Source organism: Trachypithecus francoisi, unplaced genomic scaffold (assembly GCF_009764315.1).
Source record: "Trachypithecus francoisi isolate TF-2019V2 unplaced genomic scaffold, Tfra_2.0 Lachesis_group0, whole genome shotgun sequence".
Lineage (NCBI taxonomy): Eukaryota > Metazoa > Chordata > Mammalia > Primates > Cercopithecidae > Trachypithecus > Trachypithecus francoisi.
In genome coordinates, this window is record NW_022681453.1 from 13,468,491 (window position 1) to 13,491,841 (window position 23,351).

Genomic DNA, 23,351 nt, shown 5'->3' on the forward strand with positions numbered 1-23,351 from the left:
ATGAGGCCAGGTGTGGTGGCTCACGCCTGTAATCCCAGCACTTTGGGAGGCTGAGGTGGGCAGATCACGAGGTCAGGAGATTGAGACCATCCTGGCTAACATGGTGAAACCCTGTCTCTACTAAAAATACAAAAAAATTAGCTGGGCATGGTGGCGGGTGCCTGTAGTCCCAGCTACTCGGGTGGCTGAGGCAGGAGAATGGCTTGAACCCGGGAGGTGAAGCTTGTAGTGAGCCGAGATCACGCCACTGCACTCAAGCCTGGGCAACAGAGCGAGATTCTGTCTCAAAAAAAAAAAAGAAAAAAAAGACAAATTAGTTTAGTCTGCCATATGTGATTTTTTTGAGACAGGGTCTCACTCTGTCACCCAAGCCTGGAGTGTAGTGATGTGATCATATGCTGCCATGCCCAGCTAATTTTAAAATTTTTTGTAGTGATGGGGTCTTGCGATATTGACCAGGCTGGTTTTGACCTACTGGCCTCAAGCAATCCCCCTGCCTGGAACTCCCAAGGCATTGTAATTATAGTCATGAAACACTGCAACTGGCCCTGCCATACCTGATTTCTTACTAGGGAGATCTATGCTGGCTGCTGGTGGTTATGTTTCTTTTCCAAGTGCTCACGAAAATCCATTTAATAAGCTATTAGTTAATTTGACAGTAAGCCCATTGCTATTTTACAAAACTATACGGAATTTTCCAAGTTCCATTTTGCTTTGTCTAACAGTGGTTTTTCAATCTGTAAAAGTTAAAGGATGTATTATAGGTAAAAAAGAGAGGAAGTTATACTTCATATAATGTAAGAGATTGACTACTTTTCATCAATTCATGTTCTACAATAAGCAGTAACAGCGACACGCTTACTTGATGGAGGAGCTGATGACACAATGCAAAAGACACCACAGCCCCCCACAAAAGCCTCCAAATCAGTTGTCACCAACCCACTCACCTCTATTCTCTTCAAGACAGAGGTTATTAGCTTTAAGTATAATATTTCCCCTTTTTCCTAAGCAGTTTTGAAAATGGTTTGGTCAAAATATTCTTGTCTAAATACTACCGTTTTGTCTAAATGTGAAATATCATTTTGCTGAAATAGCTTTTCTTTCTGGAAGACTGGCTTACATGACAATTTACGTTTTGAATATCTAGTAGCAAAGTTTTGGAACATAGGCATTTACACATAAGCAGAGGGAAATCATTAATGCCAAATTTTTGCAATCAGTATATATCTAAAAGCACCAAGGGCTTAAAATTTAAGCATCTCTATAAATCTCTTTCAGTTAATCAGAATGGAAATAATTAACAGCAAAGGCTTTATCAAATAAGATTACACAGTCAAGGTAGGGCAGTATTTTTCTTATGCTGAGTTTTATAAGACATATGCAAATGATCATTTAAACATTTATTTAATATAGATTAAAAATGTAATACATAAAAGAGAAAAATGAACACTAAAATGTCAAACAGAAGAAAACCCTTTACATTTTATTTTGGTCAACAAAAAGTCTGTGCATAACTCAGCAGCAGGCCTGAATTAAATTAAACCAAAGCTGCATTGTGATGGCCACCAATGTACAGACTGCCTGTCTGGCTTAGCACATTAAAAGTCTAATCAAGGCTCAAACGAACATCCTTAGAAATTATATATATATATATATATATATATATATATATGAAAAAGGCTTTCTTTCTCAGTTAAATGGGATAAATCTTAAAATTGGGAAACTACTAAAAACAATAAAAATTTAAAACTGTATTTTGCTAAGGGTATAGAGTAAATAACAACAACAACAACAAAAATGACAAACCAGAAACACTAAAATGTGTTTGCATGTGAAAGAATCATCATGTTAATTTACATCAAAGAACATCGTATTTGTTTATCTTAATGCTTGGCATAGTTAGGTTTTAAGGTTTTAAAAATATTTTTGAATTTATTATTAAACAATAGGAACATACTGTACAGAATATTTCAAAATTGCTATCAAGAAAACAAGTACAAATTTTACCTAGCAATATAGATTTCTTATCAACATACCTTTACCTAGCAATATAGATTTCTTATCAACATACCTTTTTTCCTCACTGGTATCAAACTGACAAAGGTGTAGGGAGAAAGTAATTGAATGGTTTCTGAAGGACACACTAGCCCTTTAGCCAAGAGTTCTGCTTCTGAATTATATAGAACATCTTGGTCCACAGACAATGGAATGGATTTTTGGAGAGAGTGTCAATTTAGGGCTAAAGAAATACAGGGTGAGAATGAAGCCCTCAACAAAAGCTCCAAAAGGGCACAGACACTGGTAAATGACCTAAATATGGAGAGAGAGGTGAGGAGAAAATACATAGTAAATGCTGGCTTGTTATTGCATTTTCTTCTCTCCCTTCTCTGATCCATTCATCTTGTTAAGACTGCCTTCTGTGTCCTTTTGCAGGGAAATTATCTTGCCCTTTAACATTTGTTTCTTCAGTATTTTAACAAAAAGCCTATAATAAAAATAATAAATTCAAGGTTATTACTAGAAGCCTGAATAAAAATAATAACAAGCCCTATGCTCCAATCAGTAAACTCGTTTTTTGGAATAAAATCTTCATTTGTGGAAGTAGAATGATGTCTCTTAGTAGACAGTGTTCATTTAGGGTGTGATTCTCTTACTTTTAGAAGCAGGAAAAATTACTAAATATTAATATGTGAAAAGTAAGGACTTTCCTCCTGAGGGATTATTGCTTTATGGACTTGACTTTGTTTCTCCTTACAGTATGTCACTGCCTTACACAACTGTGGATATGATGCCCAGTTTCTAATGATTTGTCCAAAATCGTCTGAGAAAACCAGGCCAATATAAATACAGTAAAACCTCTTGAAAATACAATTAATTATTATAGATCCACATAAATAAAGTCCAATCTGAAGTCTGATAGGTGATTTTATGTTGACTATGTCTTTTAAAAAGTGTTCTTATTTAACATAAAATGTAAAATAACATTCTGGAAACAAGTATAAATATTACATTTATTCTGAGTCCAGATACTTTCTGAACTGTAGAAGTGCAGGATGGATTTGACTTACCCATTAGTAATACAGACTCACAAAATGTTATGCTGCAAAAAACACTGAACCTCCTCTGATAAATGGTCTTTAAGATGGAGAGACTGAGGAAGTTACCTGAATGTTCATGTTCACTGCTGTAAGTTTTCCTTATAATTGGTAAACACTACCCATAATAGATAGAATTCACATTTTCAATGAATTCAGTTTATCATCAAATAGAGTAAATGAATTAAGATTTCATTTTTCAAAATAAAGAGACATATTTGTAATAACTATCTTTTTTTGGTAATAACTATCTTTAATAATGCTATTATTTATTTTTACCCATGGGGAATGCATAAGTACAAACACTGTTAGCTTCTTTAACATTTATTAAAAAGATAGACTCTTTATACTAATGCAGAAGGATAAGCCTCTTCTTCCCACTCTAAAAATCTCTTCTTTGCTGTAAAGAATTCTCGGTGCATGCGAGCTAAGACTCTGGAGCACTCAGTAGAGAGGCATGTGGGATGACCAGAGAGAATCACTAGGTTTTCTCTGTTTTCAATTAGCTGAAAATAGGAACTCTAGTTCTAAATATTAGAAGTCTAAATATTAGAAAAATAAGGAGAGGGGATATGACGAAATGCTTCAAAATACATGCCTGAGGTGAGACTGCTTCTATGTTTGTGTGTGGCAGCTTCCAGATGAAATCTTCAGTTTTAATCTTCAGGTTCATATCTGGATATATAAATTAAGAACACAATGTCAGGATACCTTTTGTTGTTGTTATTACCAAATAAGTTTACTTGAAGCAGTGGCACTATATTTCTCACTTCAAATTACTGCCATGATAGAAGTTGGACACATTCAACTTTGTTTTGATGGTGACTCACAGGGGATTTTTACATCAGGTAGGAGGATAGGCCAGATCACTGCTAAGACTCCAAGTCTCTATATTTGGCATTTAGACCTGTGATAACTTCGTATAATTACCTCAATCATCACATTGACAAGAATAGTTGATATGACTATATGAGTAAAAGTTTAGCAAATCTACTTCTCTAAGGACAAATCTCACCTTGAATTCCCTTTCTAGCTCTGCTCCCCTGGAACTGATAAAGGTAAATGTCAACTCAGTTTCCAGGCAAAACATGTGATGACCACATCTGGACCTGGAGGACTATGAATAACTATAAATACATGGTGGGAACCACCCCTTTAGGTTTCCCCCTATGCAATAAGTTCTTTTAACTGGACATGCTCTTAACTGGGCATCATGTGACTGCTACAAGAGATGCTAAGCCTATGTAGAACATGGACTTCTAAGCTGGCTATGACACCCATCTGCATGAATCTCATTCTCTCCAACCTGAACTGTCACTCAGGGGAACAGTAAGACCAGTTCTTCGACTGCTTAGAGTATACCACTGAGGAGAAGAGAACTGCCTAATACTGCCCTGTGAGCTTGCTGTGTTTCCTGTCTTGACATCCTGCTAAGTGGATCCATTGCCAAGAGGAGCTTACTGTAGGCCTGTGTGAGTCTAAAGGCCTAGATGAACCTAAAAAGAAGCCCTGGTGGGCATTATAGATAAGGTCAGGCTGGAGCTCCTCCAGTTTCCTTGAATGAAGCCTTCTGGACTAAATGATCCAGCAACTACCACCAGCTTGACTTCTCTGGAATAAGCTTAGATTTAACAGAGAACAAACATCAATCCAGAGAGAGAAATCCAAGGCGGGATCAGTGTGGCTTACTGTGCCAGTCTTTTCCTCAGATCTTTGATTTGGTCATTCTTCTTGGTAAGAATCTCTTTCATGTTTCGATAAGCTGCTGTTTGCTGAAATTTCTTTTCTAATTCCTGCTTAGTAAAAAATGTCAGCCCATTACTAAAAAAATAGTTAAGGAAAGAGATAACAAATGTGATAAAAATATGTAGTTTTTTTGTTTGAATTGTACTAATATTTTGCTAATGATTTTCTAATTTCCTTAAAAGACACATTTATATAAAATTAAGACTATCCAAAGTTTAAAAATATATTCTTTCAAATGAGAAGCCATAAAATAGTAACATTTTCCCAAGTACAGTGTTGGTAAATAACTCAAGGCCTGGATATGAGAAATCTATTTGAAACATTACACTAATTTTCCAGTAAAATAAGCACACTTTTTTCCAAAGTCCCAAAGTAGTGTATTTTAGCAAAAGGATTTTTAATTTAAATTTTAGTTCCCATATTCTTTTTTCCATTTTTTACATGAACAAATTTTTAATTTCTTTATAGAGAAATTGCTATGTTGGCTAGGCTGGTCTCGAATTCCTGGCCTCAAGCAATCCTCCCATCTTGGCCTCCCAAAGTGCTGGGATTACAGGCATATTCAAAGTGACGAATCTAGCTCTCTACATATTTTATATAAATTATGAAGAAAGTATACAAATCCTTTAAAAAAAACAGTCCCCCATCCCTCTGCAGGCTATGGGAAGAAGGAGCAGAAGAGCATCACGGTTGGATGTAGGGCAGGATTCAAGCCACTTACAGAGGAGCATTTCACCATGCCATAGAGGGAGAGGAGACATCTTATTATCACAGATATTTTAGTACCAAAGATGGAAGAATATCAGTGCCTGGAAATGATTAATCTTTAGAACATATTGGCTAATATCTTGAGAAAAAATAATCTGAATTTGCAGCTGTCCAATGTTTATCTTAGTCACATGTATTCCTCTCTACTGTGTGCATCAGTTAATTGGACATTAACAGACAAATCCCTTAAACATGGTCTTCTGACCTTTTCAGCCATGTGCAGCTGCTCCTGAACCCTGAGCAGGTCATGCTTGGCTGTCGCCAGATTCTCCTCCAGTGACTTCTGGTTTTCTGTCTTGTCATTAAGTGTCTTCTGAAACTCACTCTTTAAAGCAGCGACAGTGTTTTCCAAGTTACTCAAGTCTTGGGCCTTTATAAAATCCTATGAAAAATAAATGCATGCATGTAATTTCATGTTGATATTCTAAAAATAACTGTTTTAGAATGGTGATTCAACATCATAGGAGATGAAAAAAATGATGTATGTTGTGTGTGCATGTCAGCCTCCCTTGCCAGCCTAGGTAAGTGCCAGCCCCTGCAGAGTCACCAGCAGGCCAGTCCACTGTCAGCCCCGGGTGTGTGGTGTCTTGCACACAGCTGACACTCAGTAGCCACTGAATTCCAAATACATAAAATATGATGTGTGAACTGCTGGCATTTCAATCCAAGACGTGTGTACCAGGGTTGAGATGGCAAATAGGTTTCATTTTGAAAAGCCAAGTTTAAAAAAAATCCTCAAAGAGGTCTGAATTCTAAAAAATGATAGAATATAATTTATACCAAAAACTTAATAGACATATGTTTTAGTCATTATTTATAAGGAAATAATATGAAAGCCCAATTACTGATTACATGGTTTTCTAAATTTTTAAGATTTTAAGTTTTTTATATTAATATGTACATTTTTGCATACTTTTGACAACTACAGCATAAGACAAGCACTGGATCTTCTCTCTTCCTGGATCTTGTTTTTGACTGGGTAAGATTCACGACGGAAAAAACATTTGTATTGATAAGACAGTAAAATCATCTATAATTGGTTAATATGTGGATGAGAAATACTTAGTACTTTCGGCCGGGAGCAGTGGCTCATGCCTGTAATTCCAATAATTTAGGAGGCCAAGGGAGGAGGACTGCTTGAGCCCAGGAAATTGAGACCAGCCTGTGCAATAAAGCAAGACCCCATCTCTACAAAAAATATAAAAAATTAGCTAGGCATGGTGGCACACGCCTGTGGTCCCAACCACTTGGGAGGCTGAGGTGGGAGGATCGCTTGAGCCTGTGAGGTCAAAGTTGTAGTGAGCCATGGTTGCACCACCACACTCCAGCCTGAGTGACAGAATAAGGCCCTATCTCCAAAAGAAAAAGTACTTTCAACAAAAGAAAAAAAAATCTTTCCTCATTTTCGAAACCTGGTCTTTGAAAAAAAGATTTTATTTCATTGCAACTAATAAAAGCATGTATTCACTGATTGTTCTTGTGTCTAGAATCTTATAGTAAAATTGGAGGAAAGCCCCAAAAAGCTTTTAAACAAATTCATCATCCAAATGTGTTTGCAATTGTTTGACTTATGAGGAATTATAAAGCTGTTCTGGAACATTCATGTTTTTATAAATCTATTGTCCTTGGCATATAATGGTTGAAAATCATTAGCTATGTAAGAAGTATCCTCCTATTTTAAAAATATCTACAGATAAAATGGTTCAATGTCTGAGATTTGCTTCAAAAAAACATGGCAGGTGGGAAGAAAAAGAGGTACAAATGAAACCAGACTGGCCATGCATTGGTAACCGCTAAGTAGAATGATGAGTGCATGGGAGTTCACGATACTATTCTACTTTTGCGTATGTTTGAAATTTTTCATAGAGAAAAGATTAGCAAAAGCCCAGTGAAGAAGATTTTGGGATTGTTTACCAGACATTTGCAATGACAGTGTGACCACTAGAAAAGCCAGTGCTGCACTGAATATTTACCCAAATGGTCCTGCTCATAGGAAATCATACTGTAGCAGGCACACTCAACAGAAAGGCCACAGGAGACAGACTGTACATACAATGACTTCCCGCAGGCAGAGTGACATTCAGTCATTACATTCAGACAAGCGTGAAGAACTACAACACTGGATTTCATTGTATTCTATATTGCCGCTGAGTACAGATGCATTTGCAGATTCATAATCATTTTGTCACACTCATCAAAGGCAAACTTAAGTAATGTTCAGTATAATAAAACCCAAATATAAACCAATTAAAAACTTTTCTTCATTTCCTTTCCCCTCCACTGTAATTGGATTGTCAACGTGAGAGGGGAAAACTTAAAAAAAAAAAAAAAAAAGAGAATATCTTGCAGGCCAAGAAAATTGCAGGAAATGGCGAGGACATCTTGCATGCCAGGGCAACTGCAGATGTGTGAGCTATGTACTGTCCCCTCTGCCCTGGAGGATACAGAGGGAAGGCCACTGGTTCTCGCCAGGCCTTTCGGGGGAAGGATGTCTCAACATAGGACAACAGAGGCATTCGTCTCAGGGAGTGGCAAGGGGTGGGGTACAGTGACCAGTAACTAAGACTTAATTTTAAGTTTATAACTTCATTCTACTTAGAAAATGTGAAAAAGGTAGCTAACACTTGTTTCACCTTTTGATTTCCTTGATCAAGCTGTAAATCCTGCAGTGCTTTTTCTAGTTTTGACTTTTCATCCAGTGCATTTGTAGCCTATAGTGAAGTTTAAACAAAACACTTTCAGTATTTAGTCTGTAGGCAGTTCAATAATTGTGTGAAAACATTTCTCAGTTACCTGTATTTCAATGGTCTTCAACCTTGACTTCAATTTCTCATTCTCTTCTTGAAGTCTTAAAATTTCCTTGTGAGTAAATTCAAGTTTTATTATATCAACCAAAATATTTTAATATTTGAAATTATTACTTGTTTCACTTAAAAATCTAATTTTAAAATTTAATTTAAATTACATAATAGCTCAAAAATGCACTACTGATATTTTGGTAATATCCCAATTCATCCAGCCTATCAGCCTCAGTATCTGTGAGTCAGCTTTGGCTCTAAGACATCTAGTTTCTTTTCTTTCAGTTTCTCAGACACATCTTTCCGCTTTCAGTCCTCTGTTTTCAAGTCTTTTCCAAAGACCCCCTTCCCTGCTACCTCTCTCCCAGTTGGTCCTGCAAATCCTGGGTCTATTCTCTGCCTACACTGCACACTGTTGCCCCTTCTCCTGAGAACTCCGTCATTTCAGTACCATGCTCAAGCCCATGGATGCTTCTGACTGAGTTGAGGCCAAACACCTTTGTATAAGAATACAGCTCAAACATTCGAATCACCTGTGTTATTTTTCACTAGGCTCCAACAAACACATCAGCCCAGTCAGAGAGCACTGCACTCTGTTCCAAGTCATGCTGCCTCCTACCTGACCACTGCCTGTTCTGTTCTGCCCAACACACTCATTTCTCCTTCCTCTACAATTTAATTGGTCTTCACCCTTAAAGGCCCAGCTTAGGTATTCCCTTAGCCAAGAGTCTGTTCTTACCTACTCTCATCCACATACAACTGAGTCTTCTCTGCTACCCAGTGTGACACCTGTAGCACACAGGAGAGGATTCTCTGGTCTCTATTTCTAGAACATCGGTTCTACCTTCCCAATAAAACTATTATATTTTTGGCCGGGCGCAGTGGCTCACGCCTGTAATCCCAGCACTTTGGGAGGCTGAGGTGGGCGGATCACGAGGTCAGGAGATTGAGACCATCCTGGCTAACACGGCGAAACCCTGTCTCTACTAAAATACAAAAAATGAGCCAGGCATGGTGGCGGGCGCTACTCGGAGGCTGAGGCAGAAGAATGGCGTGAACCTGGGAGGCAGAGCTTGCAGTGAGCTTAGATCGCACTACTGCACTCTAGCCTGGGTGACGGAGCAAGACTCTCTCAAAAAAAAAAAAAAAAGATTACATTTTTGAGGGCAATGGAGCATGTATTACACTGCTTTTTACCTTCAATAACATCTAGCATAATGTTGAGAATACAAGGGTCATGAAAAATAGCTGAAATCTGAAATGCTTCAAAATCAGAAAACTTTCTGAGTGCTGACATGATGCTCAAAGAAAATGCTCATTGGAGCACTTCGGATTTCAGATTTTTGGATTTGGGATGCTCAACTGGGGTCTGTATAACGCAAATATTCAAAAATCTGAAATCTAAAACACTTCTGGTCCCAAGGATAAGGGATACTCAACCTGTGCTGATAATTTTGTTTGTTTGTTTGTTTGAGATGGAGTCTCACTCTATTGCCCAGGCTGGAGTGCAGTGGCGTGATCTCAGCTCACTGCAACCTCTGCCTCCTGGGTTCAAGTAATTCTCCTGTCTCAGCCTCCCAAGTAGCTGTGACTACAGGCGCATACCACCACACCCGGCTAATTGATAAATAATTTTTATAAACTTAAAAACCCTTCTCCTTGTTACTGTAGATCACAAACTTTAAATGTCCATCAATAAATGCTGTCCAAAATTTCATGCTCTTCACTTTACCTTGAAAAGGTGTGATCAGGAGCAACTTCAGGCTCTCTAGAAGGTTAAGTATGCCCTCTTCTGGCCCATGGGGTACCATCAAGTAAAACTACTGTAATGGACTATTTATCCTCAGAGGACCTGAATCAAACCTTTCACTTCTGTTTCTCTACCCTAGGCAATGAGAAGACAGAATTAGAGGCTTTCCATTTCTCCAAATAATAACATTACCTTGTTTAGGAGTTCTGCTGTTCCACCTTCATTAAGTGGAGCAAGTTTTGGCTTTGTGGTATCTAAGATGGGCTGAAACAAAATAAAGAAACCAAACTGAAATCACCACAGAATAAAGCATGTATAATCATTGAACACTTGCACTTTGCAAGTCGAAAATACTATATATAAACATACCCACTGGGATGTCAGTTCCATAGGTGTGGAGATTTCTGTTGGTTTCATCCTTTGTTATTTACAGTGCCTAGGATATGTCTGTCCTACAGTGCCCAACACATGTTAGAGATAAAAATAAAACCTATCTTCCCTGTATCTTTTAAAAAATATAGATAGAAGGAAGGCTGGGCGCGGTGGCTCAAGCCTGTAATCCCAGCACTTTGGGAGGCCGAGACGGGCGGATCACGAGGTCAGGAGATCGAGACCATCCTGGCTAATACGGTGAAACCCCGTCTCTACTAAAATACAAAAAAACTAGCCGGGCGAGGTGGCGGGCGCCTGTAGTCCCAGCTACTCGGGAGGCTGAGGCAGGAGAATGGCGGAAACCCGGGAGGCGGAGCTTGCAGTGAGCTGAAATCTGGCCACTGCACTCCAGTCCGGGCGACAGAGCGAGACTCCGCCTCAAAAAAAAAAAAAAAAAAAAAATATAGATAGAAGGAAAATGAGGGAAGAAAGGAGGAAAGGAAGGAGCTCAAAGCCAGATCTGATATAGAGCCTGGCATCTAGAAACTAGAATTTTAACTTGTGGGAGTTGAAACAGTGATTTCTACATGAACCTTAGACTCTGTGAAAAACAATAATATTGATGAAGATCTAGGCAAGTATACTACAGATAAACAATAACTTGGCACAAACAATACAGTAATATATATTAAAATAGTTTAGTAATATGTATTAAAAATAAAATAATTCATGCTCTCTGATCCAGAAATTTCTTAGCCAGAAATATGACCCAAAGGAATAACAGGAAAGTGTTTTGCATGTGTATGTACACAGATTCACCTCAGCAGTATTTACCCAACAATAGAGTATTTACGGTGTGTCTGTGAAATAGAATGGTAAGTGGTCATTCCAATTAATGAGAATGATTAGAAAGAGAAGTAGATAACTATTAGTATTGTCTCCCTTTGTCAGATGAGTAAAATGAAGCTCAGCTACCTCAGATAACCTGCTCAAGGTAACACAGCCAGGAAGTCAGAGCCAGGATGTGTACCCAGGTGTGGCTGACCCAAGATAGAGCCTGTGCTCTGCATCTTCTGAGCAGAGTATTTATGAGTGGGATTGAGACTGAACTCAGGGATTATGTGTATGTGTAGGCCATCACAGACAAGAGCAGTTTTTCATAGTTACTTCCAAAACATTTTTTCTTTTGCCTGAAAATATGAGAGACAATTTTTGAATTTTACTCTTGAATTGAATGCTTTTCCTTAAGAGTTCTCAGTTTTGATCTCTGAATTCTTTGAGTGACTTGAGGATTTTAAATACTGGCTATTAAGATACGGATTTAGAATGACCAAAAAGTTACCTTTTTGTTTGAAGATGTAATCTCTGCTTTTTCAAATTCTGCAACTTGTTCTAATAATTCTCTTGAAGACAAAAGCAAAGATAATAATTATTCATTTAAAATAGTTTTATACCACACACAAGAAGAGTAAAATCACTGGTACCAACCCATTACATGTCAGAGAGAACAGAGCAAGGTGGACCAAACTTCACCATATCAAAAATGTTAGTTGCAAATGGCTGAGAACCTAAACCACATGGACTCAAATGTAATCATCCACAGCACCTGGCACTTTGCACCTAGTAGGTATGCAGTATCTACTGCTAGAAATAAACTACAATGCTAATACAAATATGAGGGAAATTTATAGTCAACTTTGTATTCTTGAGGTGCTATGAGGAGATTGTTTTATTACATAATATGTATTGTTAGTTAGTAGGTGTTCAAAAAAGACAAACTGATTCTTAATAAAGTAGCCTCAGAAAAATGAAAACAGTCCATAGTAACTACTGAAAAAGAGTATCACAAATTCCTAGGAAAGACAGATAGTGGGGCTGTGCCATCTGAAGATTTGCAAAGGCCAATGAGAAGTGACTATACACAAGCTTAAAGCGTTAACAGCAGTCAGCTTCTAAGCTTCTTAAGAGCACCCCCTTCTCAGAGTTTTCTCACCAGTCACCTACTGACAGTGGCAGAAGTTGAGTGATTTTCCTCCCCTGCTCCCAGGTTGTCCTCAGCATTTTTCAGCACTCTGCACGTGAACTGATGTGCTGTGACTGTGCTTAGAGTAGTTCACGGGGCTTGGTGGTCAGTCCTTCCTGATTTCTGGCATGCCTTTTCTTAAAATGAGTTTCAACTTCACCAATTTTACCATATTTTTTGAATTTGAGCTCTTGATGTCCATATTAGAAGCTTTTTTTGTATTTCATATTTCCTATTTTAAAGTTAATAAATGTATACTTTTAAATTCAATTATTTAGAAAACTTCCAATGCTACTGGATTGAATTGATGGTATTTATTGTATTTGAACTGACTTTTCAACTGCCTCATAATCTTTATTTCTTAGTTGACCAATCTATAAAGACTGATGGTAATACTGACCAAGCTAATAAAAATGCAGTAAAAAATAATTAATGATAGCCTGAAAAGCAATTTCATAAATCTCAATGGCCTTTGTAATACCTAGGAACAGTAGAAACAAAGAACTTTTAAAAGGGCGCTTAGTGGTACCCAAGAGATCACTCAGTGACTCAATGCTTTGCTGTTACCCTACCCAAATTTTCTCACACACCAGCCCCAAGAAAATATGCAGCAAAGATATTCACTAACTTTTAAGATTATGCTTGGGCCACTACTGTCACAGTTGCAAGTTCAACTTTTATTACCGGTTTTCAAGTTCAGAGATGTCTGTCTGTAGCTTAAGATACCACTTCTCAGCTTGTGCAAACAGCTGTCGCAGAAGTAACACATTGGTATAGGCAGTGTTGATGAGCTCAGATTCCACCTCGCTATGAACCACAGCTTGCAATCCACTGAGAACTTCAGAGACTTCATCTATGGTGAAGGTCTCCTCCACCAGCCTGAAAAACAACCATGATCCAAAACTTATGGATAAACAACAAAAAAAATCTACAAAATACAACAAAATCAAGAAACCCACATTCATGCAATCTAAGAAATTCAAAGATTACAGTGAAAATCTCTCTGGGAAGTATCTTCTTTATTAATAAACATTAAACATAATTTAAACTCAATTAACTTTTGACATCTATTCAAATGATTAAATTGTGCACATCCTTTAAAATGCTCAAATACTTTCCCCAAATCATCATCTACTTTTTTCTTTAACTTTTTAGTATTAAATGTCTTATTTCAAACTCCACTGAAATCAGTCTTATTACATTTAATAATTTCAAAAGTAACCTGGAAGGCATAGTCTCATTTCTTTCTAATATTTTTCTAGCATTTTAATAACTGTATGAACTATTCACAGGTTAGTAAATGTCTATGGGAAATAAATGGTAATTATATATTGCTTCTCTTTGCATTCTTGAGACCCAAAAGAATAATAATAATTAAAAAAAACTAGCTTAAAGTTCCACTGAACACTCCACAAAAATGAATATCATCATCAACAATAGCATTAGAAATCTACTCTAAGGGCAAGGCATGGTGGCTCACACCTGTAATCTCAGCACTTTGGGAGGCAGAGGCAGGTGGATCACTGAGGTCAGGAGTTCAAGATCAACGTGGCCAACACAGCAAAAACTCTTCTCTACTAAAAATACAAAAAATTACCTGGGTATGGTGGCGCGTGCCTGTAATCTTAGCTACTTGGGAGGCTGAGGCAGGAGAACTGCTTGAAACCAGAAGGTGGAGGTTGCAGTGAGCTGACATTGTGCCACCGCACTCCAGCCTGGGTGACAGCGAGACTCTGTCTCAAAAAAAAAAAAAAAAAAAACCAAAAAACAACTACTCTCACATAGAGAATGCTTGGGTTGGAAGAGAACTTTGGTGCCATCTTCTACAATCCCCTAACTTTACAGATAGTAAAACAGGTTTGAAGAGTGGAGATGACTTGCCTATGGCCACATTGGTGGTGACTAAACCACACAATCATCTTCAACAATGGTGTGGGGCAAAGGATTCATGCCCAACAGCTGAATCCTTGAAAAACCTTCCATGTGTGCCTTCTAGTTTCAATGACAGTATCACAGTAACACAGTCCTCTCCTCTCCCTACCTCTACCCTCCAAAGTCCCCTCTCCCTCAGACTCTCAGCAGATGAAGGGCAACTACCCCAACCTCAGCTTTATTTTCTTCCTACTTCCAAAAAGACATCATCAAGCAAGACCCAGTTACACTAAAGCATTATCATAGTTAAACTTGAGTTAATAGTATTTGTTTTATAATTCTTTAATGTTTCATCTAGCCAGAATTTAGTCCTTCTCATAAAACCAAAACTTTTTTTACAAAAATCCTTATTAAAATATTAATAATCTTTCTATAATCTTTAATAGAACATATGTTCTTGCCAATTAAATTGTTGCTTTCATCTGCTGGGGGTTAGGAAACCAGATTACCAGATGAGTTTAATGGGCTGAATGGTCTAAGGCTGATGGCCTCTAATACTGACACATTCATGGTTTTATGGCACCTGGAGCTCACTTGGAGGTCTTTTTCACTTATGTCTGACTTGACATTCATCTCTTGCTACAAATCAACTATGGTCCAACTATTATTATCTCATGTTGGAAATCAACTAACAATTTTGGTACTAGTCAGCATTATGATTTCCTGCTGTTTTCCTCTCTTCTAATTATTCAGTATGAAACACAGACGTGTTTTCTCACTAATTTCCATGTCTTACAGCTCTAACCATTTAATTAATAACTCAAGTAATTAAAGTTCTGGAATCTTTAATACAACCAGCTAATCATTAATCCACAAACCTTTGGCAACTTCCTGACTACCCTTCTGAAGCTCTGGCATCCTGTAATTATCACATGCATTTCTGATAATAGATTCATTGCTTCCACCACGCTACAACTTCTTTTGTTTCCTGTATCCATGAGGCTTAGTGTAGTTGCTCTTAGCAAATAATTGATCATGATGAATCCCAGAAATTGACTGACATCTGCTATGGCACCCCCATACTGGCTACCAGAAAGAATCCATGTTCCTATTTGTTTTGCTTAGAGTCCTCCTCTGATACCTGCTCTCCTTGAGGTCTTGGAAGCAGGAATCTACAGTTTTGAGTCTCAAGCCTCTCTTTGAACGAGCAAAACGCATATAATTAATAACTTCATTTTGATGGTGCTCATTTAGGCCCAACTCTGCCTGAAAAAGAAAGAGGTAATTTGTTAGTCTTGAAGAACTGATCAAAGAGCCAACAATGAAAATGCATACGACATTCTGTGGTCGAGACTGCTAGATCTCCGTCAAATTCTATTCTTCCCTTCTTCCTGGCTGCATGGCTGCCCAGCTAGATGACACTTCCGTGCCCTCCTTGCAATCAAGTCACTGCTGGCTACTTCTCAGCAATGAATGTTGTGGTCTAGTTCCAAACACCTGGCCTTAAGATATGAGGTATACCTCTGCCACTCCCTGTTTCTCTGAAACCTGGAAGAGGTGGTGACTTGACTGAATCATGCAGACAACATCAGTGCCCTAGAGGCTGGGGGAGCCACGAGATGAAAGGGACCCACATCTCTACCTCATGGAGAGACACTGACCCTGTCACTGAACTGAGATGAGCAGTAAGATGGCTGTTGAGTGAGAGAGAAATAAACTTCTGTATTCTTCAAGCCACTTAACCTTACAGCAAAAAATAGCAACTCTGTTATAGCAGTTTAACCCTTACCCCATTAAATACAGCTTTAACAAGTATATTTGATTTGGAAAGAACCACTAATTGGTCTGTACTTTAAACCAGATGACAGCTTGACAGATATTTAAGAGGCAAGCCCAAGGAGGTAGGGCTAGCACCCAAAGAATAGAGCAGGTCAGCAGTCAGCTAAGAGCAAGGCATCAGCCATGTTAGTTGGATTTGTAATTAAGCAGCTGATGAGCTTTACAAAGCAGTTTAGGTGGCATAAGTCTTTAAGGTCTGGAGGATAGAATGGAGACAGCAAGAGTTGAAGGGAAGCGAAAGGGAAATCTATAAGGTAACCAAGTACAACAGGTTACAGTTGCATATGCACCTGAGTTGTGACTAACAAGACAGATTTCTATTACGCACTAAAAGTAATTGACCACCTACATTAGAGACAATATTATCTCTGATAGTCACACATCAATATGGGCAAGAATATCCCACAATTTAGAAATATCACAAAACAATGTCACAATTTGCTAAAAACAAAGCACAAATACAGATTCTTAATCATTATTCATTGTCTATAGTATAAATTTACACTCTTGACTCCTCAAAACCTCCCAGATTCTTTCTCTTACCCTGTTTCCCAGGATTCTACTAAATGAACACTCTACTTTAGCCACACTAGTCTGTTCATCAGTCCTGAAATATGATTAAAATTTCCTGCCTTGACTTCCACTCATGTTACTCTGATCCTAAAGTATCTCTCTCCATTCCTATTCAAGAATCTGAATCCTACCCAGTGGTGTGATGGTAAGTATTTAACAGCAGGTTTTCTAGGTAGGGGGATCCTGATTTGTAGCATTGCTGATTTCCATGGCATAAATACTTCCATCATGGCTGATTTCAAGCCACTAATATAATGTCACTGAATGAAGAGGTGAGAAGAAATGCATAAAATTGGCTCTCAGCAGCCAGTACACACATGCTCCACCACATCACTGAATTCCTACCCACCCTTCACGGCCTAACCTGTTTCACCTACTCTGTGCTACCTCCCAATATGCCCTCAGTAACTCTATAGATATACCTTCCTCCAAAAGCTAGCATATATAATCTCTGCTACTTCTTTGGTACCATCACAGGCTGATTACTACCTTGTATTATTGATTATCTTTTTTTTCAGGTTTTGCTCCTCCAAGTAGATTGTAAACTCTATGAGGGCATGAATCTTTTCTTAAAATGCACAACACCTAGCATAGTGCCTTGTGTCAGCAGGTGGCCAGTTCCTGTCTGTTCATTCCTTTCCCTCCTTTCAAGGAAAGTTAAGACTGTCCTAGGACCAAGAAGGAAAAATTACTCAAACTGAGAGGGGTAAATGACAGAAAACTTCCTTTAAAATGGATTGGAATGAAGAAAGAGGGTAAAGGTGGACAGCTGAGTTCAAAAGGAAAAATAGCATCAGCCTAGGAAATGGCTATTCACAAACCTTTACTTCCACACATATATGTATCTATGTCAAATCATTAGAGAGGGAATGGAATAGGTAGATGTGTGGTATAACAGACAAAGCACTGCATTAGAAACCAGGTTTGGTTCTAGCTATGCAACTATCTACCTTGGTAACAGTCTGTTACCAAGTCACTTAACCCCAGTGACATTAGTTTTACTGTCTGCTAAATGAGAGGTAGATATGACGATCAGTCCTAAAATGGTTAGAAACAATGGGAGGTATCCAAGTGGGGAAGTCAGAATTTGTTTGAATTTTGTTGTAGAAAAATTGTTAAAATAATAATAAAAAGAGCTGAAAACATATAGCAAGAAATACTGCCAGAGGATTGCCAAGCTAGTGTCTTGAAATTGTAGCATAAATTGTGTATGTGTGTTTAGGGGGAAGGAGATAGAAGAGGAGTGGTAAAGTACCAGAAATGGTTCCCTGTTCTTAACCATGCCCACAAATCCATATACAATTTAAGAGAAGTACAAGGAGGAAACTGTAATGATAAAAATGAGCATACTTTAATAATACGTATCAGATACTGAATGCTTAATATTTTCGCAGGTACTGTGCTATTTATTTTATACGCATTATCTTATCATATTAACAACCTCGTGTAGTTATTATCTGCAATTTACTAATGAAGAACCTGAGCCTGATTCCAAAGCCTCAGTTGTTAATTGATGGAAAGGGATGACAGAAGATAGAACAGGAAGAGGTATCGATTTTTTTGTGATTTGTTTACAACGTATTCTCTTGATATTTTAGGGAAATCAAGAGAATGAGTGGAGAGGGTCTAAACTCAAGAAGGGGAGGGAACAATCCGTTTGCTCCCAGACAGCGCTTGGAACACGCTGTCTAAACAGAAATTTTGGTTGCTGAGGTATTTCAGTAGCCATTTCAGGTGGTGCGCTCAACCCTGGTTTCATCCGTTTTCCTGAACACTTCAGTGCTGTGCACTGTTCTGAGTATGACTGGTATTTAAGATGGCATGCTTATTCGTTGGAGGGATTAATGGTCTTTTTTGAGCAAGCCAAAACAAAGGAAATGCCACCCAAATTCCTCAGCTGTAGAATGGAGTACTGGGATTCTTAAAAAGTCACATCCACATCAGAAAGTTGGATTTCAATCACACAGAAAGCTTAATTCGTTCTCCCTGCTCCTCTGGTTAACGTGTGTGTGTGTGTGTGTGTGCGTGTGTAAACTTGGAGCTTCTTGAAATTGAGAACTCTGAGCTTGTGTTAACGTGTGTGTGTATAAACTTGGAGCTTCTTGAAATTGAGTGAGAACCCTGCCCTGCACCTTAGGCCGCCAGCAGTTTCCTCTAGTTCTTTTCACCTGCCACCTAAGAGTTGTGACTTGGCTCCGCCCCCCCCCCCCCCCCCCCCCAGGCAAGCGAGAGAAACGAAGCGACGCGGCTGGGCTGCTGGGAAAAGGCTTCACCCAGGATTACCCCAGAAGGGCTTGGGCTGCGGTTAACCGAACCTCTCGCGCCCTGTGCAGCCTCCCTTTCTCAGGGAGGCTGAGGAGCGGCCAGACCGAACTAGACCACGTAATCATTCCGGGCCCACCCGCTCAGTGTCTCCAGTCCCGGCCGCGCTCTCTCCTGGGCGCGGTGCGGCTCCTGAGGGCCGGCTACTCACCATGGCGGCAGGCGGCAGGCGGCAGGCGGCAACCTAAAGGAACGGGAGGGGCCAGGCGGTGGCCCGCCAAGTCTGGGATCGCCGAGGATAGCTGGACCACAGAAGATGGGGAAGGAGGGTAGGTTGTTTAGAAGCCTCTGGTTGCTAACGGAAACCGAGGCATGTGGACTGCAATTATGCATTTTCATTGGTCCTGAGGATCACGCGACAGGAAGTGTTGCGTAACCGGTTGACTGCCACGTGCGCATTGGCTTCCAGGGCCGGAAGTCCCACCTTTTTGTGCCACGTTCACCTTTGGGAGCTGAGTGTGGTTGCAGAAGGTAACTGGAGGGCTGTGCTTCCTGGAGCTGCTTGGGGCCGCCACCGCGCTTGCGCGCTTGGGGGCATCGGCTTGTGGATTGTTGGGAAGTTCTCGTCCAAAATTTCCTGTGGCCTAGGCGACCCCAAGGGTGCAATGGACATCCCAGACCTTTCAATGGTCTCATAGGGCGCGGCCCAGACATATTTTTTTTCAGGAGTTCCTACCTGAGCATCAGGGTGGCTGAGACAGGCCAACAACATCAAAGCCTGCAGGTTCTCAAATAGAGCTTCAAATGACCCCGCCCTACGACTCCGCCCATTATTATTACTGTTGTCGTTGTTGTTATTATCTTCTCTTATATTTCCAGTTAAAAGTCTCTAGCAACCTTTTCCCATAAAGAAAAAAAAAATGCAAAAAGCATGGGTTTTCTCCAAGAGCAGTGAATTTCAAAAGGTTCCATATGCCTGGAACCACTATGGAAGCTTGTTGAGCAAATTCCCGGGCCTCATCTCCAGAAATTCTGATTCACAAGTCTAACTTGGGTCCTTGGGATCTGCAGTTTTTAACCGATGTCCCAGGAGTGATCACAGATCAGGACCACTCTTAGAAACGCTGGCTTGGAAGGACAAGAGTAGGATGAGATCTATTATTGCAAATACCAGGGACTCAGAGTCCTTCACTCAGATGATCCAGAGGTGATGTGCAGGCATTTGCCCACGGAAGGATCTCAAGCCTTGGGTCAAGAACAGTAAGCAAGATTCTCCTGTGTGTCACCTGGAGCACTCCAAGGCATGGAAGGATGGCCTGGAGGCAGTGGTGTGGGTATGCCCAACTTCATCTTTGGCTAGGCTCCCTATCCTTGGCACTGCAATGGCATTTGGGCAGAATCCCTGTCTTCTTGCAAGATCTCTAAGGGCAGATTCTCTCAACCCTGCATATTAACCCCTTCCAAGCTCAGTTAAACTTCCCCTTTACCATCCCACCTCCCCATTTCTGTTTAGTGAGTGTTGTTGAATTTGATAATGATGGTTGCCATTATTTAGTGCCTATTATGAGCTATTAATAGACACATTCCATTCCAGTAGTTAATCCTCATAATACTTGGTTCTTTCCTCTGTAGACATTCGTTGTGTTCACATAGTGAGAGGGTCACTTTACAAGGTGTTGTGGGTGCGAGATGAAGTTCACAAAAGCTTTTATGACTGATCAGTAAACAAAGTTGTTCATCAGTTCGCATTGCTGAAAAGCTCGTTTATTTTCTCACAGGCCAAATCCTGTGCTTGCGAAGTGTTATTAATTCAGGGGAAGGAAAGGAGTGTGTGTATAATGCAAATATTACATTTGTGGTTTGGGGATTTTTTTAAGTTGTTCTGCAAAACTCCATCAGCTGGTTATTGTAATTTAAAATTCTGCTTTAATCTAAAATCTTCCGTACCAAGGAGGTTATCACCGTTAGCCAATCTACCCAACAGAGTTGAATGTTGTTACATAAGCTGTCTAAATAGTGACAGCAAATATGAACATGTATTTTTGGTCTTAAAGTAATGAATTTGGCTCATGAAAAGGCTGAACTTGTACTTCAGGTTGTTTACTAGTGCGGTTGGTCATCAAAGCAAACAACAATTCGAGCCGGGAGGGAGAACAGTTCCACCCTACTTTACTAGTGATCTTCTTAGGCTCTGTTTTTATTTTTTTTAATTGCTGTGACAGTTTTTTAAAATGCGTATATGTGTGAGTGTATGTGTGTGTGTGAATTTGGAGGGAGGCACACAAGTTCATTTTGTACCTTTTAGCAGTGTTCAACACAAATAAAATGAAGATAAATTCTTTGTATATTATTATATTATTATTATTATTTTATTTATTTATTTATTTATTTTTGTGAGGCGGAGTCTTGCTCTGTCGCCCGGGCTGGAGTGCAGTGGCCGGATCTCAGCTCACTGCAAGCTCCGCCTCCCGGGTTTACGCCATTCTCCTGCCTCAGCCTCTGGAGTAGCTGGGACTACAGGCGCCCGCCACCTCGCCCGGCTAGTTTTTTGTATTTTTAGTAGAAACAGGGTTTCACCGTGTTAGCCAGGATGGTCTCGATCTCCTGACCTCGTGATCCACCCGTCTCGGCCTCCCAAAGTGCTGGGATTACAGGCTTGAGCCACCGCGCCCGGCCTTGTATAGTATTATGAAATGAGACTCTTATAACTTTATAAGTTACCAGTTATAATACTAGGACCACCAATTTCAGGGTGTTTGCAACCTAGACTTGGCAAAAGGAGGAATGGGAAGTTGATCATGGCCTCCTCAGGGATGTCAACAGATTCACTCATTCTGCCACTATTTACAGAACCACTGTTGTGTGCAAAGTTCTGTGGCTATGATAGTGAGTCTGAAGAAAAAATCTGTGGGGGAAATCTGAGGGAAGAAGTGAAGGGACTCAGAAAGCCCCAGCTGCCCCCACACTATAAATTTGGGGGGGGTGTGGGGGGACTAAGGTGAGGCTTAAGTAGAAACAGGAAATGAAGAAAATGATTAAGTAAAAAAAATATGTAAGTGATACACAGAAAATGTAAAAATCTTGAAGGTTATATGGAAAAGAGAAAAGTTTGATAAATACTGAACTGGTAGTAGGTGGAAAATAGGGGAAATCATTTAGGAGATTATTCTTAAGAAGACAGAATCTTTGCAGCATGACTTCTTACATGAAATTCTACCATACAAATTCTCTTCAACTTCCCCATCTTGCCACATCTTGGCTACTGAGAAAGTAGCCAAGACCTTGTAGAAGAGAATGGCCAAGATTAAAAGGCTCTTTACAGGACATATAGCATTTGAGTAGGCCTGCAGTAGGCAAGAGGCTATTTTCAGTTGCTTTCAAAATACCTTAATGATCGGCAGAGTATTGGAGAGTGCTGACAAATTAGATTAGTGAAATCACTATCATATGCATTAAAGGAGGTCAAGTGAGGAAGTGGTTCACCATAAAACACAACTCCCTGTAAGAATGTGTGGATGTTGGCAATTACTTAGCCCAAATTATAGATTAGTTTCACTGATAATCTCAATGCATTAACAACACCCCAAGGGAACAAACACCAAAACCATCAAAATTAGAAACCTACCTCAAAAAATGTTGAGAATTGGTTGTGGGGAATACCTTCTTGTAGAGTACAAGAAAAATTGTAAACATGATGATATGCACCAAATCCTCTTTCCATACTCCCTTATGCATATACATTTCAGTTAAACCCACAAGTTCAGTCTGTACATTCAGCAGCTGTTAATGGGAAGCTGGACTAGCAAGACACGATGGGGAAGGGAGCAATGAACAAGATGGGATTGGTCTCTTTCAAAAATGGCCTTATAATCAAGTCAAGGGAGAATTCAAACTTGTAGAATAATTTCAAAGCAGACAGTTAGTAGTAGGGTAGTTCAGAGAGGGTGTGAGATAGTTTACTTCTGTTGAGACTGGAGAGGAGAGATTCAGAAAAGTCTTCCAGAAGGCAGTGGAATTTGGGTTAGGTTTTAACAGGAGTGTGGAAAAGTTGTGGGTGAGTGTGATGATTGTGAAATTGAGAGTTGTCCTGAACAGGGAACCCAAATTTTCATCAGGTGCTGCAGTAGAAGTGTCCAGAGATGTACATTTAGATTTATTATTATTACAAGTGGCAAACTACAAAAAGAGATATACTGACAGCTTATACAAGAGTGGAGCACCTTTAAGAAAAGTGTCTTATTCAGAAATGTGGA

The 23,351-nt window shown here is 39.4% G+C and overlaps 1 protein-coding gene across 4 annotated transcripts in view; it reads right to left on the reverse strand.

Moving 5' to 3' along the window:
• Nucleotides 1-707: 707 nt before the first annotated feature.
• LZTFL1 (leucine zipper transcription factor like 1) overlaps nucleotides 708-23,351 on the reverse strand; it is a 96,308-nt gene continuing 73,664 nt past the window's right edge. Inside the window, exons 1-11 of one of the 4 annotated variants that reach the window (XR_004435716.1) lie at nucleotides 19,310-19,498; nucleotides 15,566-15,690; nucleotides 13,237-13,431; nucleotides 11,872-11,932; nucleotides 10,350-10,421; nucleotides 8,403-8,468; nucleotides 8,243-8,320; nucleotides 5,815-5,991; nucleotides 4,785-4,888; nucleotides 3,694-3,770; nucleotides 708-2,485 (exon numbers count right to left, since the gene is read on the reverse strand). Coding sequence is in view for 2 of the 4 variants with exons in the window: in XM_033204654.1 (XP_033060545.1) it covers nucleotides 3,752-3,770; nucleotides 4,785-4,888; nucleotides 5,815-5,991; nucleotides 8,243-8,320; nucleotides 8,403-8,468; nucleotides 10,350-10,421; nucleotides 11,872-11,932; nucleotides 13,237-13,431; nucleotides 15,566-15,690; nucleotides 19,310-19,312 (900 nt within the window). In the remaining 2 variants the exon portion in view is untranslated. Of the gene's footprint in view, nucleotides 3,771-4,784; nucleotides 4,889-5,814; nucleotides 5,992-8,242; nucleotides 8,321-8,402; nucleotides 8,469-10,349; nucleotides 10,422-11,871; nucleotides 11,933-13,236; nucleotides 13,432-15,565; nucleotides 15,691-19,309; nucleotides 19,499-23,351 lie in introns of those variants that run through there. The other 3 variants (XR_004435715.1, XM_033204654.1, XM_033204670.1) reach the window with 3 other exon arrangements.